We start from the raw sequence: 23,503 nt of genomic DNA, 5'->3' as shown, positions 1-23,503 counted from the left end.
CCGTATATTTTGTTTCTGTTTATTTTTATCTAAAAGAAAATCATTGTCGTATCTGTTAATAGTGTCTATATTGATTCTGTTTGTTTGTCATTCCCTGGATTTTGTCTCTCAGGCCCCACACGTCTTCCTATTCAGACTGTTAATAAAGATGGACGACATGACTACTGCTCCATAGAAAAGCCAAATCATGTTGATTGTCTTATAATTATATTATATTATACTGCATTACATTGCATATTGCAATCTTACACTGTTCACTGTCTTGCATCTTGCATTTCACTGTTTACTTCACTTTTTATATCTTTGATCTATTATATATATTTTATTTAGATATGTTTATGTCTAAATAAATGTTACTTTGTATACATATTTGAAAAAGGGAGTAAATAAGAAGTAAATGGTGAGTAAATATATATTGTTTCTTTTTGTGTGTTGTATTCATTGTGTTTTTATGTTTTTATGTTTCTATGTTCATTGTATGCAACATTAACCAGAGCAAATTCCTTGTAGGTGTAAACCTACTTGGCAATAAATACTTTCTGATTCTGATTCTGATTGTCAACCGGGGGCGGGATGCAGTATAACTCATAAACCCTGCCACCTCCATGTTACCAGATGGGACGTGGACCAAACTACAAAAAGATGGTAAAGATTGTTGGTTTCTGTCGTTTCAGGTAGTTCTTATCTGGTTTTAATTAGTTATTTGATTAGATACAAAACAAAATGGTTAACAGCTGAGACTGACTCGTGATTGGTCGAGGGATCATAAGATGGCAGCATTTGTATCCAAGATATTTCGGCTTCATTTCTGGACAGCGGGAGGAAGTGGGTACATGTTGTCCCACTTTATATATACATTCATCATCAGTCATTGGTTGTCCTTATATACAGGGAATGATGTTGACAATTATACGTTTGCATATTATCATATACAGTAATATTTGTCCTACATGAGCCAATAATTACAAACCAGGTTTGGAGTGACAAAGTGTTTATTTATATCATCTTCCCTTCCCCCCAACACACACACGCAAGCACACTCATGCGCACTCACACACACACACACACACACACACACACACACTCACAGGCATAGTTACAGTTGGTGCTCAGTGTTGAGTATCAATAATAATAATAATAATATATTAAGCAATAATTGTCTTCAAATATAGAGCGAAACACTTTATACAAAATACCCTGCATTTTACTGTTAATTTAATCTAAACACGAGGATCAACACCAGAGGGGCGCCACCACTCTGTTCTCACGCCAAACTGAACTTCAGACTGATGATCGGAGGTGATGAGAGATGAGAGGCTCACAAACATCACATAAGGCTCATTTTTTTAGTCATCATCAATTCATCTTCACATCATTCTCAACAATTTTCACCATGTTAATTTCACTGAGTCCAAACTCAAAATTTAAAATGTCTCCTTTTATCTGACGATCAGTCTGAAGAGATTCAGTTCAGTGTGAGAGAAAACAGAAAAACTGAAGGACAGTGAATCAGTGACACTTCTTTAAAACAACATATCATCTTGTTCGTATATGTACAGAATATATTTCTGAAATGCCCGGAGTTTCCTTTGGGTGTTTGTTCCTGAAGACTTTTGGTTGACAGACAGCTGAGGGAATATTTGGCTAAAAGTCGGAAAAACAAACCTGCAAACTGTGACGTGTAAATGTCAAAGTGTTGATTCAGAGTCAAAACGACACGTGAGATGAGTTCAGGGACGTCTGTCAGCCGGTTTAACTACATCCAGATAAACAGGCCTTTGTGTTTCAACCAGTCATAGAACTCAGCAACAACAAAAAAAACATTTTTCTCTGAGTTACTGCTGTTGTCCACATCAGTTTATCGGACAATCACTTTTCAAATAATTAAATTAGTTGTTCAATCAATACAACGACAGAAAACATGAAGAGATTCTGTTGGTGTGACAGAAAACCATAAATGACCTTAAAGGTTCAATGCGTCAGTTTTCTCTTCCTGACGTGTCCTCTGAGCATCAGATGGGCCGGGGCTAGCTGCTAGCACGCTAACTTCAGTAGAAGCAAAGAAGTTATAGAAGTTTATATAAAGGAAACAAAAAACGGTTTAAAGTCAAATTAAAATCAGCAGATTACGTCAAATGTTCTTTCATCAGCTTGTCTTCTTTGGTGGCGTCAGAGTGTCGCTGTGATACTTCAGTTTGCAGGTTGAGACTCAGACGAGGTTTGTGTATAAACAGTTTACATATGAGTGCAAAGGCATGCAGCACCACCAGGTCCCGCAGCGAAGGACTCAGTGTGGCAGGGTAAAAAACAGTCAGAGGTCAAAACTCTGCTACCGTGAACAAAGGTCACTGTTAGTGTCCGTGCACAGGGTGTTCAAATCTCCACCATGACGATCACTGTGTATTGGATAGAAAATATAATAGTGATAACAATAAATGTTCATGCTGCGCTGATCTGCGTTAAAGGTCCCGTGTTCAGACCATAGGCTGTAAATAAAGATGGACGACATGACGGCTCCAAAAAGTGAAGCCAAAGCATCTTGATCGTCCCCCTGGTGGCTGGCTGCAGTATTGGTCATAATCCTCTATGTTAGCAGATGGGACATGAAGCAAACTAAAAAATCAAAGTACAAATTAAATAAACGTTTGTCAAAGATGGCTTCTGTTATTTCAGGTGGTTCTTCTCACACTGATGTTTGTTCCAAGTGTTTCTGATCAGTTTGGTTTTATTTAGTGTTTGATGATCAGGCTGAGACGTCTTGATTGACAGCTGAGACTCATGGTTTGGTCGAGCACATGTGTCGACTGGACCTCGATACCAAGGCTCCAGCCCTTGATCAGTACAGCTCAGACTCTGACTCCAAATTTCATCGTCACCACAAGATGGCAGCGTTTGTATCTGAGATCATTTTGGCATCATTTCTGGATAGTGGAAGGAAGTGGAGACTTGTCATCCATCTTAATTTACAATCAAAGTTTCAGAAGGCAGATGCCTGTTGAAGATCTGTGGGACCTAGACGTTTGAACACTCCGGCCTCGTTTCCTCAGATAAAATCAATAATCAAATCAACAATTTTTTTTTATGTGTGAATTTTCTGTTTTCTGAAAAACTAAAGATTTGAAAATGGGACCTTTAAGTGCAGCTCGCGGGCGCCTGTGCTGCGTTCACGTTCATCAGATGAACTACATTACAATAATCAGATTTTAAGTCTTTACAGTAGAGCTACTGTCAGTGTGCTTCACTGAGGAGGGAATGAAGGGGGAGGAAAAGAGAAAGAGAGGAAGGAGATGAAAACATCTGGACTCAACAGTTTACCAGTAAAGTCCTGGTTGCAACCAGCAGACGGACCAGTTATAGGCCCCCGTCCCCCAGTTTGAGAAACAGTCCCCTTCTGTGAACGTTTCTGTCCACCTGTCCTGGTAACAGTATACCCTGCTGTTTGTCTGTCAGGCTCTTCATTGAGTCACATGACCTCTCTTTACTTTCATCCACCAACTTTGTCTTCTTTTCTTCCTCGTCCCTCCATGACCCCCCCCCCCCCCCCCCCTTGTCATTATATGTCTGTCATTCTGTGGATTAAACCCCTCCCTCAGCTACCACATGTATGTCTTCGTCGTGTCGATCTGACTCCCCCCTGCCTCCTCCTCCCTCTCTACTGACCCCCTCTCCTCTTCCTCCTTGTCGTCCTTGTCCTTCTCGGCCTCGCTCTCCCACAGGGTGATGAGTGGCGGGTACAGCTCGTTCAGGGGGATGGACGTTGCGTGCTGTATGTACTTCTTCAGCGAGTGGCCGCAGGACTTGTGCTGCTGCACCCGGCGTCCCATGTAGACCATCAGCAGGGCCATGATGGACAGAGCGAACATCGAGCCCATGACGGCCGCCAGCGCCACACTGCTGCGCCGCGAGACCACCAGCTCCACAGAGAAACCTGCCTCCTTAGTGGTGATGTTTAGACAGGAGGTGTGGACGGGAGAGGAGGAGATGGGAGTAGGGGAGGAGCTGAGGGAAGAGGAGGGGGAGTTTAGGGACAGAGGAGAGGAGGAGACGGTGAGGCAGACATGGTACTCTGTGGCAGGAAGGAGGTGGGTCAGGTTGTACTCCTGAACGTCCACTGGGACCTGGAGACACAAAGAGTAAAGTTAGAGAAAAGTGTTGCTCTTCTTTTAGCTCCATGTTTTATCTCCTTCCCCACCAGCGAGCATCAGAGGCAGAGGGTGGATGTGCTCACCTTGGCGGTGTAGCTGATCTGAGGGTTGTCAATGTGCACAGTGGCGCTGGTCCACCGAGGCAGAGGGAGGGGGGCGTCCTGCTGGTTCTGACCCTGAGACGAGGATCCTCCACTGGGATACAACCTCCACTCCAACACCACCGACTGAGCGTGAACCACCTGCAGGAAAAAGAAGACAAGTGAATCTGCATCCTTCAAATGTCAGAAATGAGTCAGTAGCATGTAGCAACAATAGAAAATACTTTATATCACATAATCTTTCAAAACTACTACTTAATAAAAAATAAACAATAAAAGACAGAAAGATGAACCTTTGCCAGAACCACAAGGGAAGCTGCAGACGAGTTCCCCAGCCACGGCTGCTCTCTGCTGGGATCACCATCCTGCCGGGCCCCCCCGCTGGACCACCAGCCCCCAAACCCCTGAGAGTCCACAAACACCGAGACGCTCTTTGTGTCTGCTCCTTCCACATTCCACGCCACACAGGTGTACACACCTGAGAGAGAAGGTAAGACTGGTCAGATCTTTTAGTTAAACTCTGGACTTTAGCTCCCCCTGCAGGCTGAACTTGAACGTGACCGACCTGCGTCTGATAGCTCGGCGTGTTCGATCACCAACGCTCCTGGGTCTGTCATGCGATGCTTCTTCTTTTTCTTCATCTTCTTTCCACTAAGGCCACGGCCCTCCTGGGATATGATTGGTGCAGCCACTGCCTCGGAGCTCACCTGAACAGGTAAAGAGGAGGGGTTACGTTTTCACCTGTGTGTGGGTTTATTTTTCAGGAGAATTATTTAAAAATGACTGAACCAATCAGCGTCAGACTCTGTGAGACGTCCCTCTATTATCAAAGCGTCTGAACTTTTTCAAATAATTTCCTACGTAGCCTTAACAGACAGTTCACAAACACTAACTAACAAATCCTCGTGACCCCACCCACCTTGTCTCCAGTGGGTGTGACCCAATAGAACTGTGGGGCGGGATCAGCGTCCGCCCAGCACTCCAGAGTGATTGGCTGCCCAGCGCTGACGTTCATGCTTGGTGGGAAGGAGTGAGGAGAGATGTGTGGCAGGCAGCTGTTGGCCCCACCCCCGCCCCAACCGGCCGCCACCACCTCCTGTAGCTCCCGACCAATCAAGTGAGGTGGGGACGAGCACACGGTGATGGAGGACTCCAGCAGCTTGAGATGTGATTGGTTGCCAAGATGAGGCCCCCAGGAGGAGAGACAGTCGCATCGCAGGGGGTTAGAGTGAAGAGACACCTCCTCCAGGGATGGGAGGAAGGAGAGGAGGTCTCCAGAGAGGAGGCTGAGCTGGTTACTGTGGAGGAGGAGAGTCCGGAGGGCCGGGAGATCACTGAGGACGAGAGGAGACAGGGAAAGAAGACAGAAAGGACAAGAGGTAAAGAGGAGGATGAAAAGGAGGAAGATGCAAAGAAAACATAATTGTTCATGTGTGGAATTTTTGAGGAAACATAACAGTAAAAAATTGAAAATAGGAAAAAGAACGTTGAGGGTGTTCACCTGAAGGCCTGCGGGTCGATGTATGACAGTCGTGGGCTTTTGCACAGCTCCAGTTTGGCCATTTCTGGAAGATTCTGAAAAGCTCCTCGCTCCACCAGCAGCAGCTCCTCCATGTTGTTCAGACTAAAGACAAACACAATCATCATGGTCAACTGGTGTCACAGACAAGGACACGAGTGGCCCCGTCTCATGATGACGGACGTGACTGTCAATCCATCATAACGTGTGGTTGGAGTGATCATTACAATCACTCGGGACGTTCCTACTTTTTGCAGTTGTGTTCTCAGACTGACCTGAGCTCTTCCAGGTGCTGAATGTTCTGGAAATCTCCCTGCTGGATTCGGCTGATCGGGTTCCTGTTCAGGTCCAGGAACTTCAAGTTAGGGAGCATGCTCAGAGCATCCCGCGGAACAGACCTGTCAAGAAAACAATCGTTCATCAAGATCTCTCAGAACAGTGAGAGAACATCACAAACAGAATCAAACTCACACACACCTGAGCTTGTTGTCGTAGAAGGACAGACTCTCCAGGTAGTCTAGACCCAGGAAGGCGGCAGAGGGGACAGAAGCCAGTCCCATCCCAGCCAGGACCAAGCTATGGAGCCGGGACAGAGGAAGGAAATTCTTCTCCTCCAGACCCAAGATGGGGTTCTCCCCGATCATCAGGATCTCCAGAGATGGCAGGGACTCAAACCAACGACTGTCAATGGCCACCAGACGATTGGAGTTCAGGTGAAGCCTGCAGTAATGAGCAGAGGCAGAAAAGTGATCCAGATCGAGTTGAGACCCGTTTGCCAAAGAATGATGGTAAATACACGACAGAGACTGAAATAAAAGAACTTTTCAAGCCTCTCATTTCAAGATACAAATGAAGAGAAGGAACCCAAAGGGTGCAGGAGGTTCTACTGTCTTTTAGAAGGGTTTGGTTCTAATGATCATTGAGGAGGTTTCTTTTGAGCAGTTTTTGTGATCATCATTTTGAGTCCAGTGGTCCTTCAGTTAAATCTAGGGGTCACTGTTCTGTTGGTCTGATGGTTGTCTAGAAGTCCTCTAGATGGCTTCAATGGTCCTTGGGGTGATCTGTTTTTTCTAGTTGGTATTTTAGATAGTGTAGTCCTAGTAGGTCCTAGTGGACAGTAGTGATGGTCCATAGGGGGTTTTGGTCATCATTCTAGAGACTTCAATCCTACCTGAAGTTAGTCCTTTTGATCACCAAGGAAAATGAAGAGGACTTTCAAATTGGTTCTGCACTTTATTTAAGAGGTTTCTATTGTCTCTGATTTGTGACTAAGGCTCTTGTGTTTCAAAAGAAGAAGAAGAAGAGGAGGAGGTTACCTCAGCAGGTTTGTGAGGCCGGCGAAGGCTTTGGGTCCGATGGAGGTGATGTGGTTGTGGTTGATGTAGAGCTCCTCCAGACTGGACAAGTTCCTCAGACTGAAGTCCACCAACTCTTCTATGTGATTTTCCTCCAGGTACAAAGTCACCAGTCGACCCAGAGTACAGAGACCCATTGAGCTCACCTGGACAGAGTGAAACCACTTCTTTAGTATTTGTTTGTGTGTGTATGTGTGTGTGTGTGTGTGTGTGTGTGTGTGTGTGTGTGTGTGTGTGTAAATTACCTGTGTGAAGTGGTTCTGTGACAGGTCGAGCTCTGTCAGGTTGGTCAGACTCTGAAGTTCAGAAGTGATGGACGAGATGTTGTTACTCTGCAGCAGCAGCACCTGAAACACATCAACACAACATCAACACAACATCAACACAACATCAACAAAACATCACACAACAATATAAAAATTATATCCATATTTGACTTTGACTAAGTTAGTTCGGTATCGCATTAGGTATAGATGTGACTGTTACCTGTGTGATGTCACTGTTACATGTGTGACGTCACTGTTACATGTGTGATGTCACTGTTACCTGTGTGATGTCACAGTTACCTGTGTGATGTCACAGTTACATGTGTGATGTCAGAGTTACATGTGTGATGTCACTGTTACCTGTGTGATGTCACAGTTACATTTGTGACGTCACAGTTACCTGTGTGATGTCACAGTTACATGTGTGATGTCAGAGTTACATGTGTGATGTCACTGTTACCTGTGTGATGTCACAGTTACATTTGTGACGTCACTGTTACCTGTGTGATGTCACAGTTACATGTGTGATGTCACAGTTACATATTTGATGTCACAGTTACATGTGTGATGTCACTGTTACCTGTGTGATGTCACAGTTACATGTGTGATGTCACAGTTACCTGTGTGTCCGATGAGACGTTGGCTGGTACTCTCTGCAGGTGGAGCTCATTACAGTCGACCGTCCTGGCCTGGTGATACACAGACTGTGGTGTGTACCAGGGCCGTGTCTCACACACACACTGCAGAGGGCACAGCACAGCGCCATCTACAGGAAACAACACAAACAAAACCTCTATTTGAAAACGAATGATTTGAAACCCATCTTCACACGCCGGTCATCCCGTGTCCTGCTCTCTTTAAAACATACTACTGTTATTTACCTTGGCTGGTCCCGCCCAGTTCAGCACACAGTGATGATGTCACGAGGCTGACAAGGAGCATCGTGCGTACTGCAGGTCCCATGATGCACTGGGCTGGAGGAAGAGCTGGCTAAATGATGACAACAACTTCCTCCAGATGGTCAGCAGGAGGCGAGTCTCATCTACAACTGGAAAGAAACAAAAGAATTAAATAATAAATAAAACTGTTTGTGTGTGTGTGTGTGTTCAGAAATCAAAAAGGGATTTGCAGTCGGCTGAAGAGAGAGCGAGGGAGAGAGAGAGGGAGAGAGAGAGAGAGAGAGAGAGAGAGAGGGAGAGAGAGAGGGAGAGAGAGAGGGAGAGAGAGAGAGAGAGGGAGAGAGAGATAGAGAGAGAGGGAGAGAGAGCGAGAGAGAGAGAGAGGGAGAGAGAGAGAGAGCGAGGGAGAGAGAGAGAGAGAGAGAGAGAGAGAGAGAGAGAGGGAGAGAGAGAGAGAGAGAGACAGAGCGCGATCGAGCGAGCATTTGATTTCATTATATTTGTCACTGAGCTGCCTCCTCTCTCCACACACACGCACAGAGTCTTTAGCCTTAATGGAAACAGATAGTTGTTGTTGTTGTTGTTGTTGTTGTTGGGGACTTCCACACACACTGAGTAGGACAGGAAACAGGGACACTTTGCCTCTGGTGCCATGGCAACCAGCCAGGAAGTGACACAGGAGGACAAAGTGATAGGAGCGACCTCAGCTGCTCTGTGATTGGTCGACTCACTGTGTCCCAAATAAACACTGATATTCACAGTGAACTGATTTAGATGTGAGATATTAAAATACTGGAAAGTAACTAAGTATATTTACTCGACTATACCTCCATTTCATGCTACTTTATACTATATTCTTTTAGGTAATTTGTAGAAAAGTTACGATGTGTTTTTAATCTTTACTCTTGTACTGAGAGCTGGATTTTATTTGATATCTTTGCTCCAGCAGGCGTATCCATATTTGCAGGCTGAACATGAAAGCAGCGTGGAGAGGCCGGGCGTTCAAACCTCTGGACCTCCTCCTTCTTGTAAACGACAGACTGAGGGAGGGTCCGTGTCTCTGCTCCAACATCTGAACACATCTCCTCCCCCTCAGCTGCTGCTGAACAGATGGAATATTGATGAGGAGGTGTTAATAATTTAACGAGCTGCGGGCTCCTCGTTAAGTGTCCTGCTGCAGTGGATGTGATTGGAGGAGAGCAGGAGACGCTAGTTAATTACCTCGGAGCGATCACACATGTACTTGTACTTCTATCTTGGTGAGGACACTTATTGACTAAATGTGTTCCATGAACCTCACTGTCACCTTAACCATCATAACAACATATCTTATAGCTAATGCTAATGCTAACAATGACCCAGACCTGACTCTAACCAGGTCTAGTGATCTTCTTAGACCAGGACCAGAAGTAACACCAGGGCTAGCTGTTAGCATGCTGACTTTAGAAGAAGCAAAGAGTTTTTTTCTGATGAATCAGCTGATATCCACGCTTCAGCAAACATTAGCTATGTACCAATAGTAAAATGTACTAATATGGCTAAATTAAAAACAGTTACTTGATTGATCTAACGACACCAGCTTTAGCAAGATTATGAGTTAGCATCCCCTAATGCTAAGATCACTCATGTGGGAGTGAAGGTAATGATCGAGTTAGAAGTTGGTGAAATGAAATCATCCGTTTACGACTTCCTGTTGTCACTCTCGACTGCAGATTCTGACGTCATCGCTAAACGCCAACGACAAAAAACCACAAACGTCAGCTACATTTCTTCAAAGAGCATCGGACGAGCTAAGAGCTAACTGTTAGCTAAGACTGAATGACTGAGACTTCACAGGAGTGAGACGGAATTGACCCACTAGGACATAAAACGTTATCAATTCATCATTCTAGTTTAATTCTGTCATATTTAGTGTGTAGATCTTTGAGTTAACTCCAAAAAACAAGTGTGGTGAGGTCACAGTGACCTTTGACCTCTCATATTTGAGTCGGAGTTTGTACCGTATCATGTTTGATTCCACAACAGACGTCCTGAACAAAGTGTTTCAGTGTCGTGAAGATAAAACACTCGTGTTGTCGTAGACATCCTGAACATGAAATGAAGAAACTTACTGTACAGATGAAGCTGAGTGAAAAGACCAGTAAGGGATCATACAGAGGACAGTGTCTGTCCCCCCCCCCCCCAGACACTCAGTCCTCCCCACTCAGAGGGAGGAGGACAGGCTGCGTCCATCAGGAAATAGTTCCAGCAGGTTTTACATCAGTGAACTTCACAGCTGAAGGAAGAGGATGTGTTTCCACCTGATTACAGGGTTTATGCTAAGCTAAGCTAACCACGTCCTACCAGCTCCAAGATGTGGAGCTGCTCCTTTTAATGTGTTGAATATTATTAGACTATTGAAGTTCATGGTTTGGTTTCATTTTTTATTATTAATTTCACTGTTGGAGAGGAGACTGTGTCACAGTGTGTTTTATAATCTATAACCAATGAACTATGATCTATAATCCAGTAACACGTTTAGGTGTCACCGTGATTTAGCCCCGTGTCATTTAAAGCATCATCTTCAAACTCACACACGTACACACACACACACATACACACACACACACACACACAAGCACACACTATTGGACCGAGCGTGTTGTCATCATCCATTTTAAATGGCTCTGACAAATTATCTTGCATTAAGTCAACGAGTCTCCTTCATCATCATCACTCGGTCCTGATGAAGAACAGACGCCCATGTTCTCACCTTGTCACTGCTCCGAGCCGAGCCGAGCCGAGCCGAGGAGAAGCGGGTGCACCGTGCGGGCGGAGTCCGACAGAGATGAACTGGGTCAGGGTAAGGATCGGGAAGCTCTCGGGCTGGTGGTGGTTCTGTTGATCCGGATCAGAACAGGACCGGGTCTTTCTCATCCCTCTCTCTCGTGTCCTCTGTCAGGTCCGCAGCAGCCAATGGCATTTATAGGCCACTGGGTGAAGGACCAATCACAGCTCGGATGCTGCACAGAGGCGATGATGTGAAAGGGGGGTGGGGGGGTTAACATGACGTAATGCTCCAGATTCTCCAGATGAGTCTCTTCTTCTTCTCTTGTTGTTTTTCTCTGTTACTGAAGTAACTTATTAGAGGAAGTACTCTGAAGTAATCTATTACAAGTAAAAATACCATATCAGACATTTGACTGAGGAAGAAATGTTATTTAGTAATCAACAGATTTAGGTTTCAGAAGAGCATTGGCACCAATTGATAATATTGTGTTTAATTGATATTAATGTGAAAAGTCATCGATCAGATAAATGTAATGAAGTAAAAATACAATATTGATAAGTAGAGTAGAACAACATCATGGTCAGTGATCTCATAGTGATCCAGTAAATCACATGAGTCACAGTTACTGTACAAGACCTTCACTGACTCATCTTGTTTTACCACACACTGTAAATAAACATGGACAACATGACAGCACCCATAAACGAAGGCAAATCAACTCCATCGCCCCCTGGTGGCTGGCTTCAGCATAGATCATATATTGGCTTCATTTCTGGATGGAAGAAGGAAGTTTATCTTCATTTAATTATGATCGTTTTCAAAATGCGTTCTATGATTTCTTTCTGCAGCTATAGAGCTAATGTTAGCTATTAATCCTTCAAATATAACATTTGTGTAAAAACAGATTATATGAACATGCCTTAGGATGATGTCTGGTCTCAGTCTGATTAAAGTATGTGTGGAGGTGAACATAACGTGTTTTGTTAGACTGAGGTTGCGTGTCCTGTAGGACACACAGGTAACACACACACACACACACACACACACACCCGTCTTCTGCAGGAGTCATTTAAAGTTTATTCACACAAAATAAAGTCTGAGCAGTTTCAGTTGTTCAGAAAATTCCCTCTGACTATTACGTGACACATTTTAATGTCCAGGGATTAGTCTTAGCCTTTCAAATGTTATCTGCAGTACATTTATAAATAATCACTTAGAATATACATCATGTTGACAATGCGTGCGCGTGTGTGTATGTGTGTGTGTGTGTGTGTTTCCCAGTGTGAACTCCTGCTGAGTGAAAACAATCCCGCTGCCTCTGAAATCCAGCTTAGTCTGGATTAACACTGAAGTAAACATTAATTCCCATCAGACAGTGTGTGTGTGTGCGTGTATGTGTGTGTGTGTTTGTGATGAGGTGGGGGGGGGGGGGAGGAGGAGGAGTACATGAACACTGACATCACAAGCCCAATATAAAAATATATATAACGTGTTTCATTGTCAGGATATAACACGTGTCTTCATTTTCCCAGGGTCCCTGAACACACCAGGTGAACAACATGAATCAAAAATCCATATTTTTATGAGCGTGACTTTGATGATGTTTCCTCTGTCTGAGCCGGATGATATCACAGATCCATAACATCTGGCTTGCCCTCTGGTGGTTGGGTGCAGGTCCTGTACCAAACTCCTCCATGTTAGCAGATGGGACATGGACCAAAAAAAAAAGAAAATCAAAGTACATGTAAAATAAATGTAATTATTTCTGTAACTTTCACAGCTCACATTCTTCATTTTATTTTCACATATAATAAAAAAAAAAATCTATTTGAAGGATGAAATAAAAAAGGTTTCCTTCATGCGTCTCTGAGCAGCCGATCATTATCAGCTCGAGGATGAATCATGTTGATCTGGGTGTGTGGTCATCAGGGTGACAGCTCCTCGATGGTGAATCAGCTGATTGTGTCGACTTTAACACGTAATCAGCGATCAGACACTAAACCGATCAATGACTAAGATTCAAGTTCCTGTCTTTACCAAGTGGGGGCGCTGCGGAGCTGGAGGGGAGAGGTACACTATTACACCAGAACTAATGTTTAGTTCAGTTTGTTGTAATCTGCAACTTCACCAATAGATGTCACTAAAATAAACACATTGAACTTTTAAAGGGACAGAACATGTTTGAAGAGCTGATGTCATCATGTCACATTTTCTTTTTTTCAGTCATTACATCCAATTACTAGTTACTTACTCAAAGCTACTACTCATTTAGTTTTACATGCTGATTACTAAGCTTTAGTTACTTTGCCTTATTTACCTGTTAATACATTAATAGTTACCTAGTTTAAGTAGCTGTTACTTAACTTAGAGTATTTAGTTACTTGGTCTTAATTACTGGTTCCAAAATGTTGGTTACTTTATACTGCGTTTCAGTTACTTGTTAATTAGTTTTAGTTACTAGTTACACAGATTTCTTAAAATACAGCTTCAATGGTTAGTGTAGGAGGTGGCACTCGTAATAAGCCCCGCCTCTCAGCTGACATGACTGTTGTGACATCACATCTCCTCTAGACATGATGGCGTCTAAATATCCGATGTCTCTTCACCTGTCAAACGCCAAACACACAAAGTTATTTAATTAACTGTACTAAAAACTAAAACGGTGACATGAGAAGAGTCAGTGACGAGTCAGTGTACACAACAAAATAGTTTTATTATTGTACACCAATGTGTTTGTGGTGTGTTTGCTTGTTCGTTTCTTTTTCCAACTGCGAGACTTTGTCACTGTGTCGAGTACTTTAAGTACTTTAATGCAGTTTTAAGGTTCATATTAAATCAGGTTTAAGTTTGGGGGCAGACAGTGAGTTTCTGTGTGTGTGTGTGTGTGTGTGTGTGTGTGTGTGTGTGTGTGTGTGTGTGTGTGTGTGTGTGTTCGTAGAAAACAAGTAGAATCATTTGAAGAACATTTACACCAAAGTCCATAAAAAATATCTTTAGTTTTTCCAGTAAATATGTCGTGGACACTCTGTCTCCGAAAAATAAAAGCAGGCCCCACCCCTTACATCAATAAACTCCTCGACCAATCAGAGGCCAGGAGGGGCAGGGCCACGCAGGATCTGACAGCGACGATTGGCCACGAAAACAACACATGAAATACACTCGCCCATACAGAATATATAGATTCAGGTTATATTTCATGTTTATACACAAAAAGATTTAAAGATAAAAACTTTACAATTAGAAGATCGAAGGCTTCCGGAGCTTTCTGTCCGACCTCATCCTGCTGCAAAGGATCATGGGACACACTCAGCACCTCTGAGTTTGTCAAAATATTGTTTTGTTTCTGAATCATCAAAACGAACACTGACATGACAAAAGGTCAAAGGTCACAGAACCTACTTAGTAAAGAGGTCAACTATCAGTGAATAATCCAATCAGAGCTCATTTCTAAACTTTTAACCGACATCGATTCTTCTCCACAGCCTCAGCAGCTGATCAGACAGAAAGCTCCGGATCGCAACATGGCGTCGCTCACAAAGATCACAAAACCCGTCACACAATGTCAAACAACCTTTTGTTTTTTAACAACGCTGGATTAACGGACACGTGAAAAATGTTGTGCCACTTTTATTTTGGAGGGTCAAACATGTTCGGCTCACGGAGGCGTGAACAATCTTAAGTCAAACATCAATAATCAATCACTGCACTGATTTATAGGAAATGTTTCTGATTTGCTTTAACTTCAAATCAAACTTTATTGTTCCAGATAAAGATAAAACATTTTTGAACATGGTCAATCAAAGCGGCGCATAATTTTTTACAGTGAACCTCCAGCTCCAAAATCACCTAGACATTACCCAGAATGCAATGCTCCTGCTGATGAATATAAAAACATTCTTGGTGTTCTGCTGGTGAGAGAAATGTTAGCATAACGTCACAATGTCGTCTGTAAATGGCTTTTTGTTCATCATGCAGTTTAAAAACATCGAGCGTTTCTTTCTTCTGCTGCAGCTCAGAATCTTTAAGGCTTCGTTCACTCTTTAAACTTTATTGACAAAATAGACTGGTCGTCTCTAATAGAAAAATAGAGTCATGCTCTAGAGAACAGTCAAACACAATGGCTTGGAGCTGCGTTCACGTCACTGCTGAGGCTGGGAAACTTCTCCGTCAGGAGCTGATGTGAGGCTGAAGAGACAATTCAACAAGCTTGGTTTATTTTTTTACATCATTGTCTTTTCTACCAAGTGTTTAAGAGTGTTCGTACATCTGTAAGAAAACCAGCTCCCCCCCCCCCGAACTCTCTCTCTTCTTCATGTGGCACTTTTGCGTTTAGCTTTAGCTCCTTATCACAAAATAATCTCAATCCACACTAACACACCTGTCACATGACCATTCATGTGCACTGGTCATGTGGTGTAAACACAGGGATTTCCCTTCTGATGACTAGGTGGAGTCATGTGACTGATAAGAACCAATCAGAATGTGGGCGTCTGCGTCATCATTTACAAATGTCTGGAAACTCAGACTCCAGCTTCACTCAGCTCCCGACAGTCCAGGCGTGTGTGTGTGTCTGTGTGTGTGTGTGTGTGTGTTCGCATATGTCGTTTTATATCTGTGAGATCAAAGTTTGGTTTAAAACCATAGTTGTGAGGACATTTTGTCCAGTTCAGGTCTCAGACCCGGGTTCTGAACTATGAAGCAGGATCTGAGGTTAAACTCTTCCAAATACGGCTGCTTGGTACAGGGCCCAGGTCACTGAGTGTATATATATTGTGTGTGTGTGTGTGTGTGTGGGAGTCAGCAGCCTTGTCATCACACACAGAAGCATAGAAACATGTCAACAGCGTCATCACAACGAGCTTCAGCAACAGTCAGGTCAGGTTACCATGGCAACCACAGAGCTAAGCTAGCATCACAAAAACAACAACAACAACATCAACAACAGTCTTTTCAGAGGAACCACACTCTGTCCGCAGGTTCATCACTTTGGATTTTTTGGGGAATAAAAAGTGAAACTTTTTTCCGGAGCTGAACTCCTCGGATTTAAAAAGAGAACGACTGATTTCAAAACGTCACTGCGACAACATTCATGGATTAGAGCTGCTCCTAGAAAAACCTACTTGACGTCTGGAATGAAGAAAACACGAAAATCAATCAATAAACAAACACGTTGATCAATACTTCACAGCCAGAGGAATGTGACTGTCAGACGTCATTTAAACTTTGACCCCAAACATTTATCTCCTGAAGAATCACAAGACGAAACTTCTTCAAAGTCTCTTTTACAAAATATACAATCTGAGACATTTATAGAGAAATAACTTGGCTGAGTAAAAACTGATGAGTCCATCATCATCATCAGCTATGATTGGTCGGTTCAACGCAACGCTGATGAGTTCAGTCCAATAACAGGCCATGCATAAGTGTGGAAAGGCGTGGCCTTAAAAAGCAGCCAATAAGAGCGAAGAAAAACCCCCCACTGTCTGTAAAAGTCGTTTTTTGGAGGAAAGTTTATAAAATGATGCTGAAATAACTGACCTCCTGTGAGGGTGTGTAAATCAAACGCATCTTTTTAGTTGATTGAAACAGTCCAGTTATATTCAGGAGTGAAAACAAAAAGAGAAATAAATAACGACCTTTTCAAAGTAAAAGGTTCTGAGCAACATTAAAGATGAATCTGATTTCAGCTCCGAGCGATTTCCAGATGTTTCCTAATGAATCAGGTCGATTCCAGATTTGCAAAAATCTCCTCAGATGATTCAAAAAACATATTTTCTGTTTGAAACAGATCCTCCATCAGTCAAATCCCAAAAAGAACAGACGTTGGTTAAATGTTAAACTATTTGTTTTTCTTTTCTCCGTGTTTCCCATCGGTAGTCGATTCCGTCGGACTGAAGAAAAAACATTTGTTTTTCTTCTCTGTTCATTTAAACAAATTAAAAACAATCTGTAAAGTTATTCCGTCAGTTAAAGCCCTCAGAAGAAGAAATATCCCTCCACCTCATCCTCTGTCAGCCTCTTGTGGTGCGAGTGAAGAACCCTCGACGCGTCGTCTGAGGACGCTACAAGAAAAGACTGAACAATGAACGATGCTCAGAGTCGCTCGCTCAGTTCAGAGACTCCAACAATCAAACCTGCCGCTCTTACCAGTCACTCGATGAGCTTGAACCTGAGCGGAGTGCTTCAGAGGCAGTCCAGATGCAGTTCTGCTCCGACCCTCCAGGGGGCCAGGGGCCTCGTCAGAAGAGTCAGGAGCCCGGTGAGGAGCTGTGTGATCGGGGCTGGGGGGGCTCAGGACTTCTGGGGACCAGGGGACAGGACCACCGGTGTGGAGAGACCGTCGACACTCAGAGCTGGGATGTGGATCTGATTACTGCCGTTAGTGGGAAACTAAGCAAAGAGACACAGAGACAATATTTATTCATTCTGGATTAAACAGACGAACAGGGACTGTTTCTTTATTCTGGATTAAACTGGGGAGATGAAGGTTTGGGAAAAAGAGACAAATCTGTTGTTTGAGATTTTCAATGAACAGATGGAGAAAACCTGAGCCAGAGACCTGCAGAGTGTGTGTGTGTGTGTGTGTGTGTGTGTGTGTGTGTGTGTGTGTGTGTGTGTGTGTGTGCCTCTCTCTGTGCGACCTGGAAGAGGTACAGGTACACACAGTACAGTGTGTTTATATGTCTGTACTTCTATGTTTATGAGGTGATTTCCTGTGGTCAGGTTTGAGTCCCCCCCCCCCGGTGCGGATGTCATGTGACTCCTGGCTGCTACCTTGCCGGCTCTGTGTATTACCTGGAAGGAGAGTTTGGCTGGTGAGCGAGGAGCGATGGGACTGAGCGTGCTCCAGAAGTGGATGGTGGAAGGAAGAGGACTGGGAGTCAACAGCACCGGAGTCTGGACAAAGAGACGCACAAGTTATCTGGGATGCACACGCAGAAACATGCACACGCACACATGCACACACAGCTGAGTTTACCAGTGAGTGGGAGGTGATGACGGTCGGGGTGAGCGTGTTGGTCGCTGATCCCGGAGCCAGTAAACTGTTCACAGCTGCATTCACCTGCACAGGAAACAAACAGGAAGTGATGTCATAAGATGTGACACACGTGCTCAATCTAGTCAATTATCATAAAGGTTAAAGGTCAATGGCTTTGTCTGCTGAGCGCAGGCTGCACACCTTATCCAGAGAGAGGCCGGGGGGGAGGGAGGGGGAGGAGGGAAGCTCCAGCCCCCGTGGCTTCTTCGGTTTGGGAGGAGCTGCGTCCGAGGTGGAGGTCACTGGACGGGTCACAGCTGAGGTCACAGGAGGGCCAGAGGGATCTGACAGAGAGAGAGACTGGAGTTCATTATAACACATACACACACACACACACAGACACACACAGACACACACACACGTTACCTGTTATTGTGACCTTGACCTCCCCCTCCACTCCCCTCTGCCCTGCAGGCGGCTGACCTCCGACCCTGAGCTCCGTGCAGGCCGGGGGCGGACTCTCCACAATGGTGAGGGGGGGCTCCGGGTCCTGAACCGCGAAGGAGGAAACAGAGGAGTCATGAGAACAAGTTATGACAGAGGAAGATGAGGAGGAGTAGCAGGAGTTGTGTCATCTGACAACATAACAACCTGTAAATGAGAAAAGTGTCTCACCTCCTCCCTCTGTTTCTCCTCCAGAGAAACTATCTCCAGCAGCTCCTCCTCTGATGGCAGGTTCTCCTCCTTGATGATGATGGGGGGAGGAGGAGGACGAGTGGGGGGAGGAGGCGCGAGGGAAGGAAGAGCTGTAGTCATGGCCACCTGCTGCTGTTGCTGGGGGGGAGGCGGGTTGATTATGACGAAGACGGGCGAGGAGTGAGGAGCAGTGTGGGAGTGAGGTGGGAAGCTGTGGGCGTGGTTGACCATGTTGTCTTGCTGCGCCCCCTGGAGGCCCTGGAGGGGGATGAGAGGGGTGAGGGAGGACGGGTCCCCGACACTGGTCAGATAAATCTGCGGAGGTTCGCTCAGAGCAGGAGCAGGGGGATTCTGGGAAAGGAGAAATAGAAAAATGACACCAAGTCTGACCTGAAGGTGGCACTAGAGGGAAGCTCATTAAAATCTAAAGGGTCGGTCCTCTGGAGAGCAGGACTAAAAACCAGGACCAATCAGGAGACAGGGCCTGAGACCCACCTGTGATTGGCTGTTGGTGCTGGCTGGTATCTGAGGACTGAGCGCCGGAGTCGGACAAGGAGACGACTGAGTGACGATCACCTGAAGAGACGAGTCACCTGCAGACAGAGGCTTCGACTCTGACAACACACAGACCTGAGGAGGACGAGGGAGCAAAGAGGAAGAGGTTAGAGTCTTGACATTCTTTAATCTGACAAATGTGAAGAACCAGGAACTGATCTGAGACCAGCTGTGATGTTACTAATTACCATTATAGTTAAATATTAGATTATCATTTTTTAATTATCCCTCAGAATCAAAAAAGTCTTTAACGTCCTGTAATTGTTTCTTTGTTTCCTTGATTTTCTGAAAGAACCTGACATGTCACAGAGAGCATCTCTGATTTGTTATTACTTCTGTGACATCATCAATCATGTGATCACGTCTCACCTCTCTGGGCGTGCGCTCCACCTTGGGCGCTGCGTCTTGTTGCAGCAGCAGCTCTGTTTTGATTGGCCGTGGGTTGGGCGAGGCCTGCAGTGATTGGATGGTGAAGGTGGAGTAGAGGCCGGACTTCATGTAGTCGTTTCTGGAGCTCTTGAGGGGGGGGCCGGGTGACAAGCGCTGCAGATCAATACAGAAATCAATCCATCGATCGTTAACAATATGACATCTTCATTCTGCAGAAACACACAAAAAAAAACAACACAGGAAGTCAAAGTGCACCTGGGGCAAGCCCTTTGATGGACAGGTTGAGGCCTCGCCCCCGAGGCCTTTTGATTGGCTGGTTGGGTCGGCGTTCTCCCTCCTCTGGCTGTCCTCTCCGTTAGGAACCCCCTCAGGCAGGGAGGGGTCAAGCTGACTGACAAATCTGTAGACAAACTTCTGACCACTGACTTTCTTGATGATGTTCTGAAAGACGACAACAACAAAAACACAAACAAGGAAAAACATGTGAATAAATTAACTACTGGGCTGATGTGGGATTCATTGTTCGTAGTACTAGTACCTTGTCGTAGTAGTATCTCAGCGCTCGGCTCAGTTTGTCGTAGTTCATGTTGTGCTTGTTCTTGCGGAGCCCCCACAGCCGGGCGACCTCTTCAGCGTCCAGCAGCTTGAACTCCCCGTCCTCACCGGTCCACGAGATCAGGTGATTCTGCCGCTGGTCCTCCAGCAGGTGGAGCAGAAACTGCCACAGCGTGATGGACGGGTCCATGGCTGAGACAGGGGGGGGGGGGGGAATCATCAATAACAAATCAGTACCAAATTACATGTTAATATATGTGTTACTCGTGACCTTTGACCCCGGAAATCTAATCAGGTCATCGTTGAGTTCAACTGGACGTTTGAACCAAATTTAAAGAAATTTCCAGATGTTGTTTCTGAGATGCTGTGTTCACAAGTCAACCTTAAAACATAATGCCTCTGGCCACTAGGTGTCACCGGGGTCTAACAGTCTGATCACACAACAATCTGTTCAAACTGTGGGAGCGTGGAGGACGGACACCCAAGGTGGATCCAAGTCTTTACACATCATCGTCTCCGTGTTAACGACCTTTAAAACTGAACACGTTAACACAAGTGTTTATATCTTCAATCAGTCACAGACAGATAGATACTGGTGGGGGGTGGGGTGGGGGGGGGGGCTGGTCTGTGGTCGAGCAGTTTGAATGGAAGCAGGCAGAGGGAGACAGTGAGACAGGTGGACAGACAGGAAGTGCATTAAAGCGACTGAGCTCTCTCCTCGTGAACCAGTGTGTGTCTGGCTTCACACTGACCTGAGATCAGCCTCAGCACCTCTTACACAACTGACCTATCAAACACCTTGGAAACCATCGCCATGGTGAGACCTTTCATCAATTGTAACCAAGGGAGAAGGACAGCGGGCGAGAGAGGGACAAACACAGAGAGAGAGAGAGAGAGAGTAAGAGAGAGAGCAGTTTGTCCTGCAGGGAGTCGATTCTGCTGCTCAAAGGCACTTCAACACACATACATATACATACATACATACATACATTACACAAATACACATATATACATATATACACACATAATCTACCACAGCCTGTTCATAAAGATGGACAACATGCCAGCTCCCAAAAGTGAAACCACAAGCTGCGTCTGAACTCACTCATTCACTTAACACTACTTCACTATATAGTGGCTTTTATATAAGAGAAGTACACAGTGAGCTCATCTGCTACCGTAAAAAACACTTTCGCTCATTACGCTATAATGTCTATTTTCTCTGCTCTGGGAATTATGTCGCAGGATTATCACGAAAAACAATAACTACGTTGGTCGTTGGAAAATCTGACATTTTAAATGTTAAATTTATATTTCTGATTCGAATGCCCTCGCTCCGCCACAAGCGCAATGCATGATGGTATATTTCACTTTGACCATTGGCTGTTCACTACTTTTCACAATGCATTGTGGGAACAACTACACTCACTATATATTGATTAGTGAATGATTTCGGAGACAGGCAGTCATAAACCCCGCCTCCTCCGTGTTAGCAGATGGGACATGGAACAAACAAAGCTTAAATTTTTTTTCTCAAAGATGGTTTCTGTCATTTCAGGTAGTTGTTATGATTCTGATAAATCAAATACACCAAACTCAACAGAAACAGCTCAACCTTTCACCCACTTCCTCTCATGTGGATGAGCTCTGAGCCTGCAGGTCTGAACCTGGACCAGTCCGCTCCTCCACCCTGCACACGCACACATGGAGGCAGCTGAGGCCTCAGCAGCTGCCACACACCTGTTGTTCCTGTAACACACACACAGACACACACACAAACAGACACACGTAGCATGTAAACACAGTGTGAAGAGGTTCCATCTCTTACCGTTTATCAACAGGTTTGACTCCATCTTCAGCAGGATGTTGTTCTTCTGTCTCTGCAGCCTCAGATCTTGTCCATGCTGCTGCTGCTGTTGTTGTTGTTGTTGTTGTGTTGACTGTCAGTGTATGTGTGTGTGTGTGTGTGTGTGTGTGTGTGTGTGTGTGTGTGTGTGTGTGTGTGTGTGTGTGTTCGCAGCAGGGCTCAGCTGTCAGAGTCTGTGTGATCGGGATGAAACGTGCAGCAGCTTCTCTCCGGACCTGCTGTGGTTATGTAACCGCTCACAGGAGCCGCTGCCCGGCTCCTCCATGCTAACAACACCGCTGCGCTCCACCTGTCAGTTGCCTCCGCCGCAGGAAACACACGTGACGCTTCAGACGCGGTTAACAGCCGCGCGTGCAGCTCATCTCTCGGGGCTAACGAAGTGTCAGTGACCGTGTGTGACGTGTTTGTTTCTGCGCCTCATCTCCCCACTGAGCCTCGATCCGTCCACGGCGCGGATGGGAGCTAACTAGCTGAGATGCTAACACCTCCGGGCGGCGTCAATAAAGCGCTAAATGAGAGAAATCGTAATATTCCAGCTGGTCTGCTGATCGGTGCTTCACGATCCAACGTATCGCGGGATTTTAACAAAGTTTCTCCAAGTTGAGGCTTCGTTAGGGCTAAAGTTGTTAGCATAGAATGCTAACCAGCTAGCCTAGCGTGCTGCTTGGACGCTGCCCCCTCCTCTCCTCTCCCGCTGCTGGTGCGCCAGACCCGGGCAGCGCCGCCGCGGAGCCGAGCCTCAGGCCTCCGACACCGGGGAGAAGAAGTTTGTGTTGGAAGAGCGATGAGAAGCAAACTTCATCACTCAGGTGTTTCCTGTCTCTTCCTGTTTGGACAGACGCCCCCTCATTGCGTCAAGTTACCCGCCACCAACGCTGTCATACTTCCGGGGAGGATTTTCAACATAAGTCTGTTGCGCTTGAAGTTTCGCCTCTTTCTGCATTTTTACTTTATCTGAAAGTAACTCAGTAAAGTAACTCAGGTACCTAAATACAGTTAGAGTAAGAGAACTTTATTAATTCCTCTTTATTTAACTGATTCTAATGACTTTTTTGTTTTATGAACTCCTTTTTAATTTGAACTATTTGTTGATGGAACCATAAGTGGTGTCAATATTTGTCAGCATGATATAAAACCCAATGTTCATCTTTGGATCTTCAAAGTAAAAGTCCTCAGCATTAAACAGAAACATTTATTCATATGTGACTTTGTCATCAGATTATTGTTGATGCATTAATGCAGGAGCTGATTCATTTAGTGGAGCTAATGATTATTTACATTAAGCTGATTGTTCTCACGCTTCATCTGGTTGGTTGGTTTTTAAATCCAAAGAGAACAGTGACTTCCTGTGTGTTGACGCTGTGACTATTTCAAGAATCACCGTCGCTCTGTGTCCTTACGCCACT

At 44.9% G+C, this 23,503-nt stretch overlaps 2 protein-coding genes across 5 annotated transcripts; both read right to left on the bottom strand.

The window, feature by feature from the left end:
* Positions 1–3,593: 3,593 nt before the first annotated feature.
* On the bottom strand, positions 3,594–8,349 carry si:ch211-180f4.1 (uncharacterized protein LOC100144405 homolog). The gene is made up of 12 exons (XM_053424866.1): positions 8,268–8,349; positions 8,007–8,152; positions 7,366–7,467; positions 7,082–7,266; positions 6,243–6,485; positions 6,041–6,163; positions 5,748–5,870; positions 5,166–5,580; positions 4,812–4,953; positions 4,540–4,724; positions 4,229–4,387; positions 3,594–4,118 (listed from the first exon to the last, which is right to left on the bottom strand). The coding sequence occupies exons 1-12, from the start codon at positions 8,347–8,349 to the stop codon at positions 3,594–3,596; spliced, it is 2,430 nt and encodes an 809-aa protein (XP_053280841.1).
* A 5,400-nt stretch (positions 8,350–13,749) lies between these two features.
* Positions 13,750–22,971, bottom strand: elk1 (ETS transcription factor ELK1). 4 transcript variants are annotated; one of them, XR_008338833.1, is made up of 12 exons: positions 22,059–22,969; positions 20,214–20,422; positions 19,931–20,116; positions 19,655–19,828; positions 19,226–19,360; positions 18,710–19,081; positions 18,461–18,584; positions 18,236–18,378; positions 18,035–18,118; positions 17,851–17,952; positions 17,203–17,445; positions 13,750–17,117 (listed from the first exon to the last, which is right to left on the bottom strand). XR_008338833.1 is itself a non-coding variant. In XM_053424878.1 (11 exons), the coding sequence occupies exons 1-11, from the start codon at positions 22,081–22,083 to the stop codon at positions 17,347–17,349; spliced, it is 1,653 nt and encodes a 550-aa protein (XP_053280853.1). In that variant the 5' UTR covers positions 22,084–22,969; the 3' UTR covers positions 13,750–17,346. The 4 variants fall into 4 exon arrangements, 2 of the variants coding, with proteins under 2 accessions (XP_053280853.1, XP_053280854.1); XM_053424878.1 differs by having other exon boundaries at positions 13,750–17,445; XM_053424879.1 differs by lacking the exon at positions 22,059–22,969 and adding an exon at positions 21,018–22,050 and having other exon boundaries at positions 13,750–17,445.
* Between the last annotated feature and the right edge of the window lie 532 nt (positions 22,972–23,503).

Source organism: Pleuronectes platessa, chromosome 6 (genome assembly GCF_947347685.1).
Source record: "Pleuronectes platessa chromosome 6, fPlePla1.1, whole genome shotgun sequence".
NCBI classification, from domain to species: domain Eukaryota; kingdom Metazoa; phylum Chordata; class Actinopteri; order Pleuronectiformes; family Pleuronectidae; genus Pleuronectes; species Pleuronectes platessa.
The sequence above is the reverse complement of the archived record's forward strand: the minus strand, read 5'-3'. Positions and strand labels throughout refer to the sequence as shown.

Bases quoted from the DNA above. Each gene is read 5' to 3' on its own strand.
- elk1 (XM_053424878.1), bottom strand. From the start codon at position 22,083: ATGGAGTCAAACCTGTTGATAAACG. The intron at 19,361-19,654 runs GTGAGACGTGAT...CGTCCTCCTCAG, and splicing joins TGGAGCGCACGCCCAGAGAG to GTCTGTGTGTTGTCAGAGTC. The intron at 17,446-17,850 runs GTAATACACAGA...CTCTTTGCTTAG, and splicing joins CAGCCAAACTCTCCTTCCAG to TTTCCCACTAACGGCAGTAA.
- si:ch211-180f4.1 (XM_053424866.1), bottom strand. From the start codon at position 8,349: ATGGGACCTGCAGTACGCACGATGCTCCTTGTCAGCCTCGTGACATCA. The intron at 7,267-7,365 runs GTAATTTACACA...CACTCTGTCCAG, and splicing joins CACAGAACCACTTCACACAG to GTGAGCTCAATGGGTCTCTG. The intron at 6,164-6,242 runs GTGTGTGTGAGT...TTTTCTTGACAG, and splicing joins TTCTACGACAACAAGCTCAG to GTCTGTTCCGCGGGATGCTC.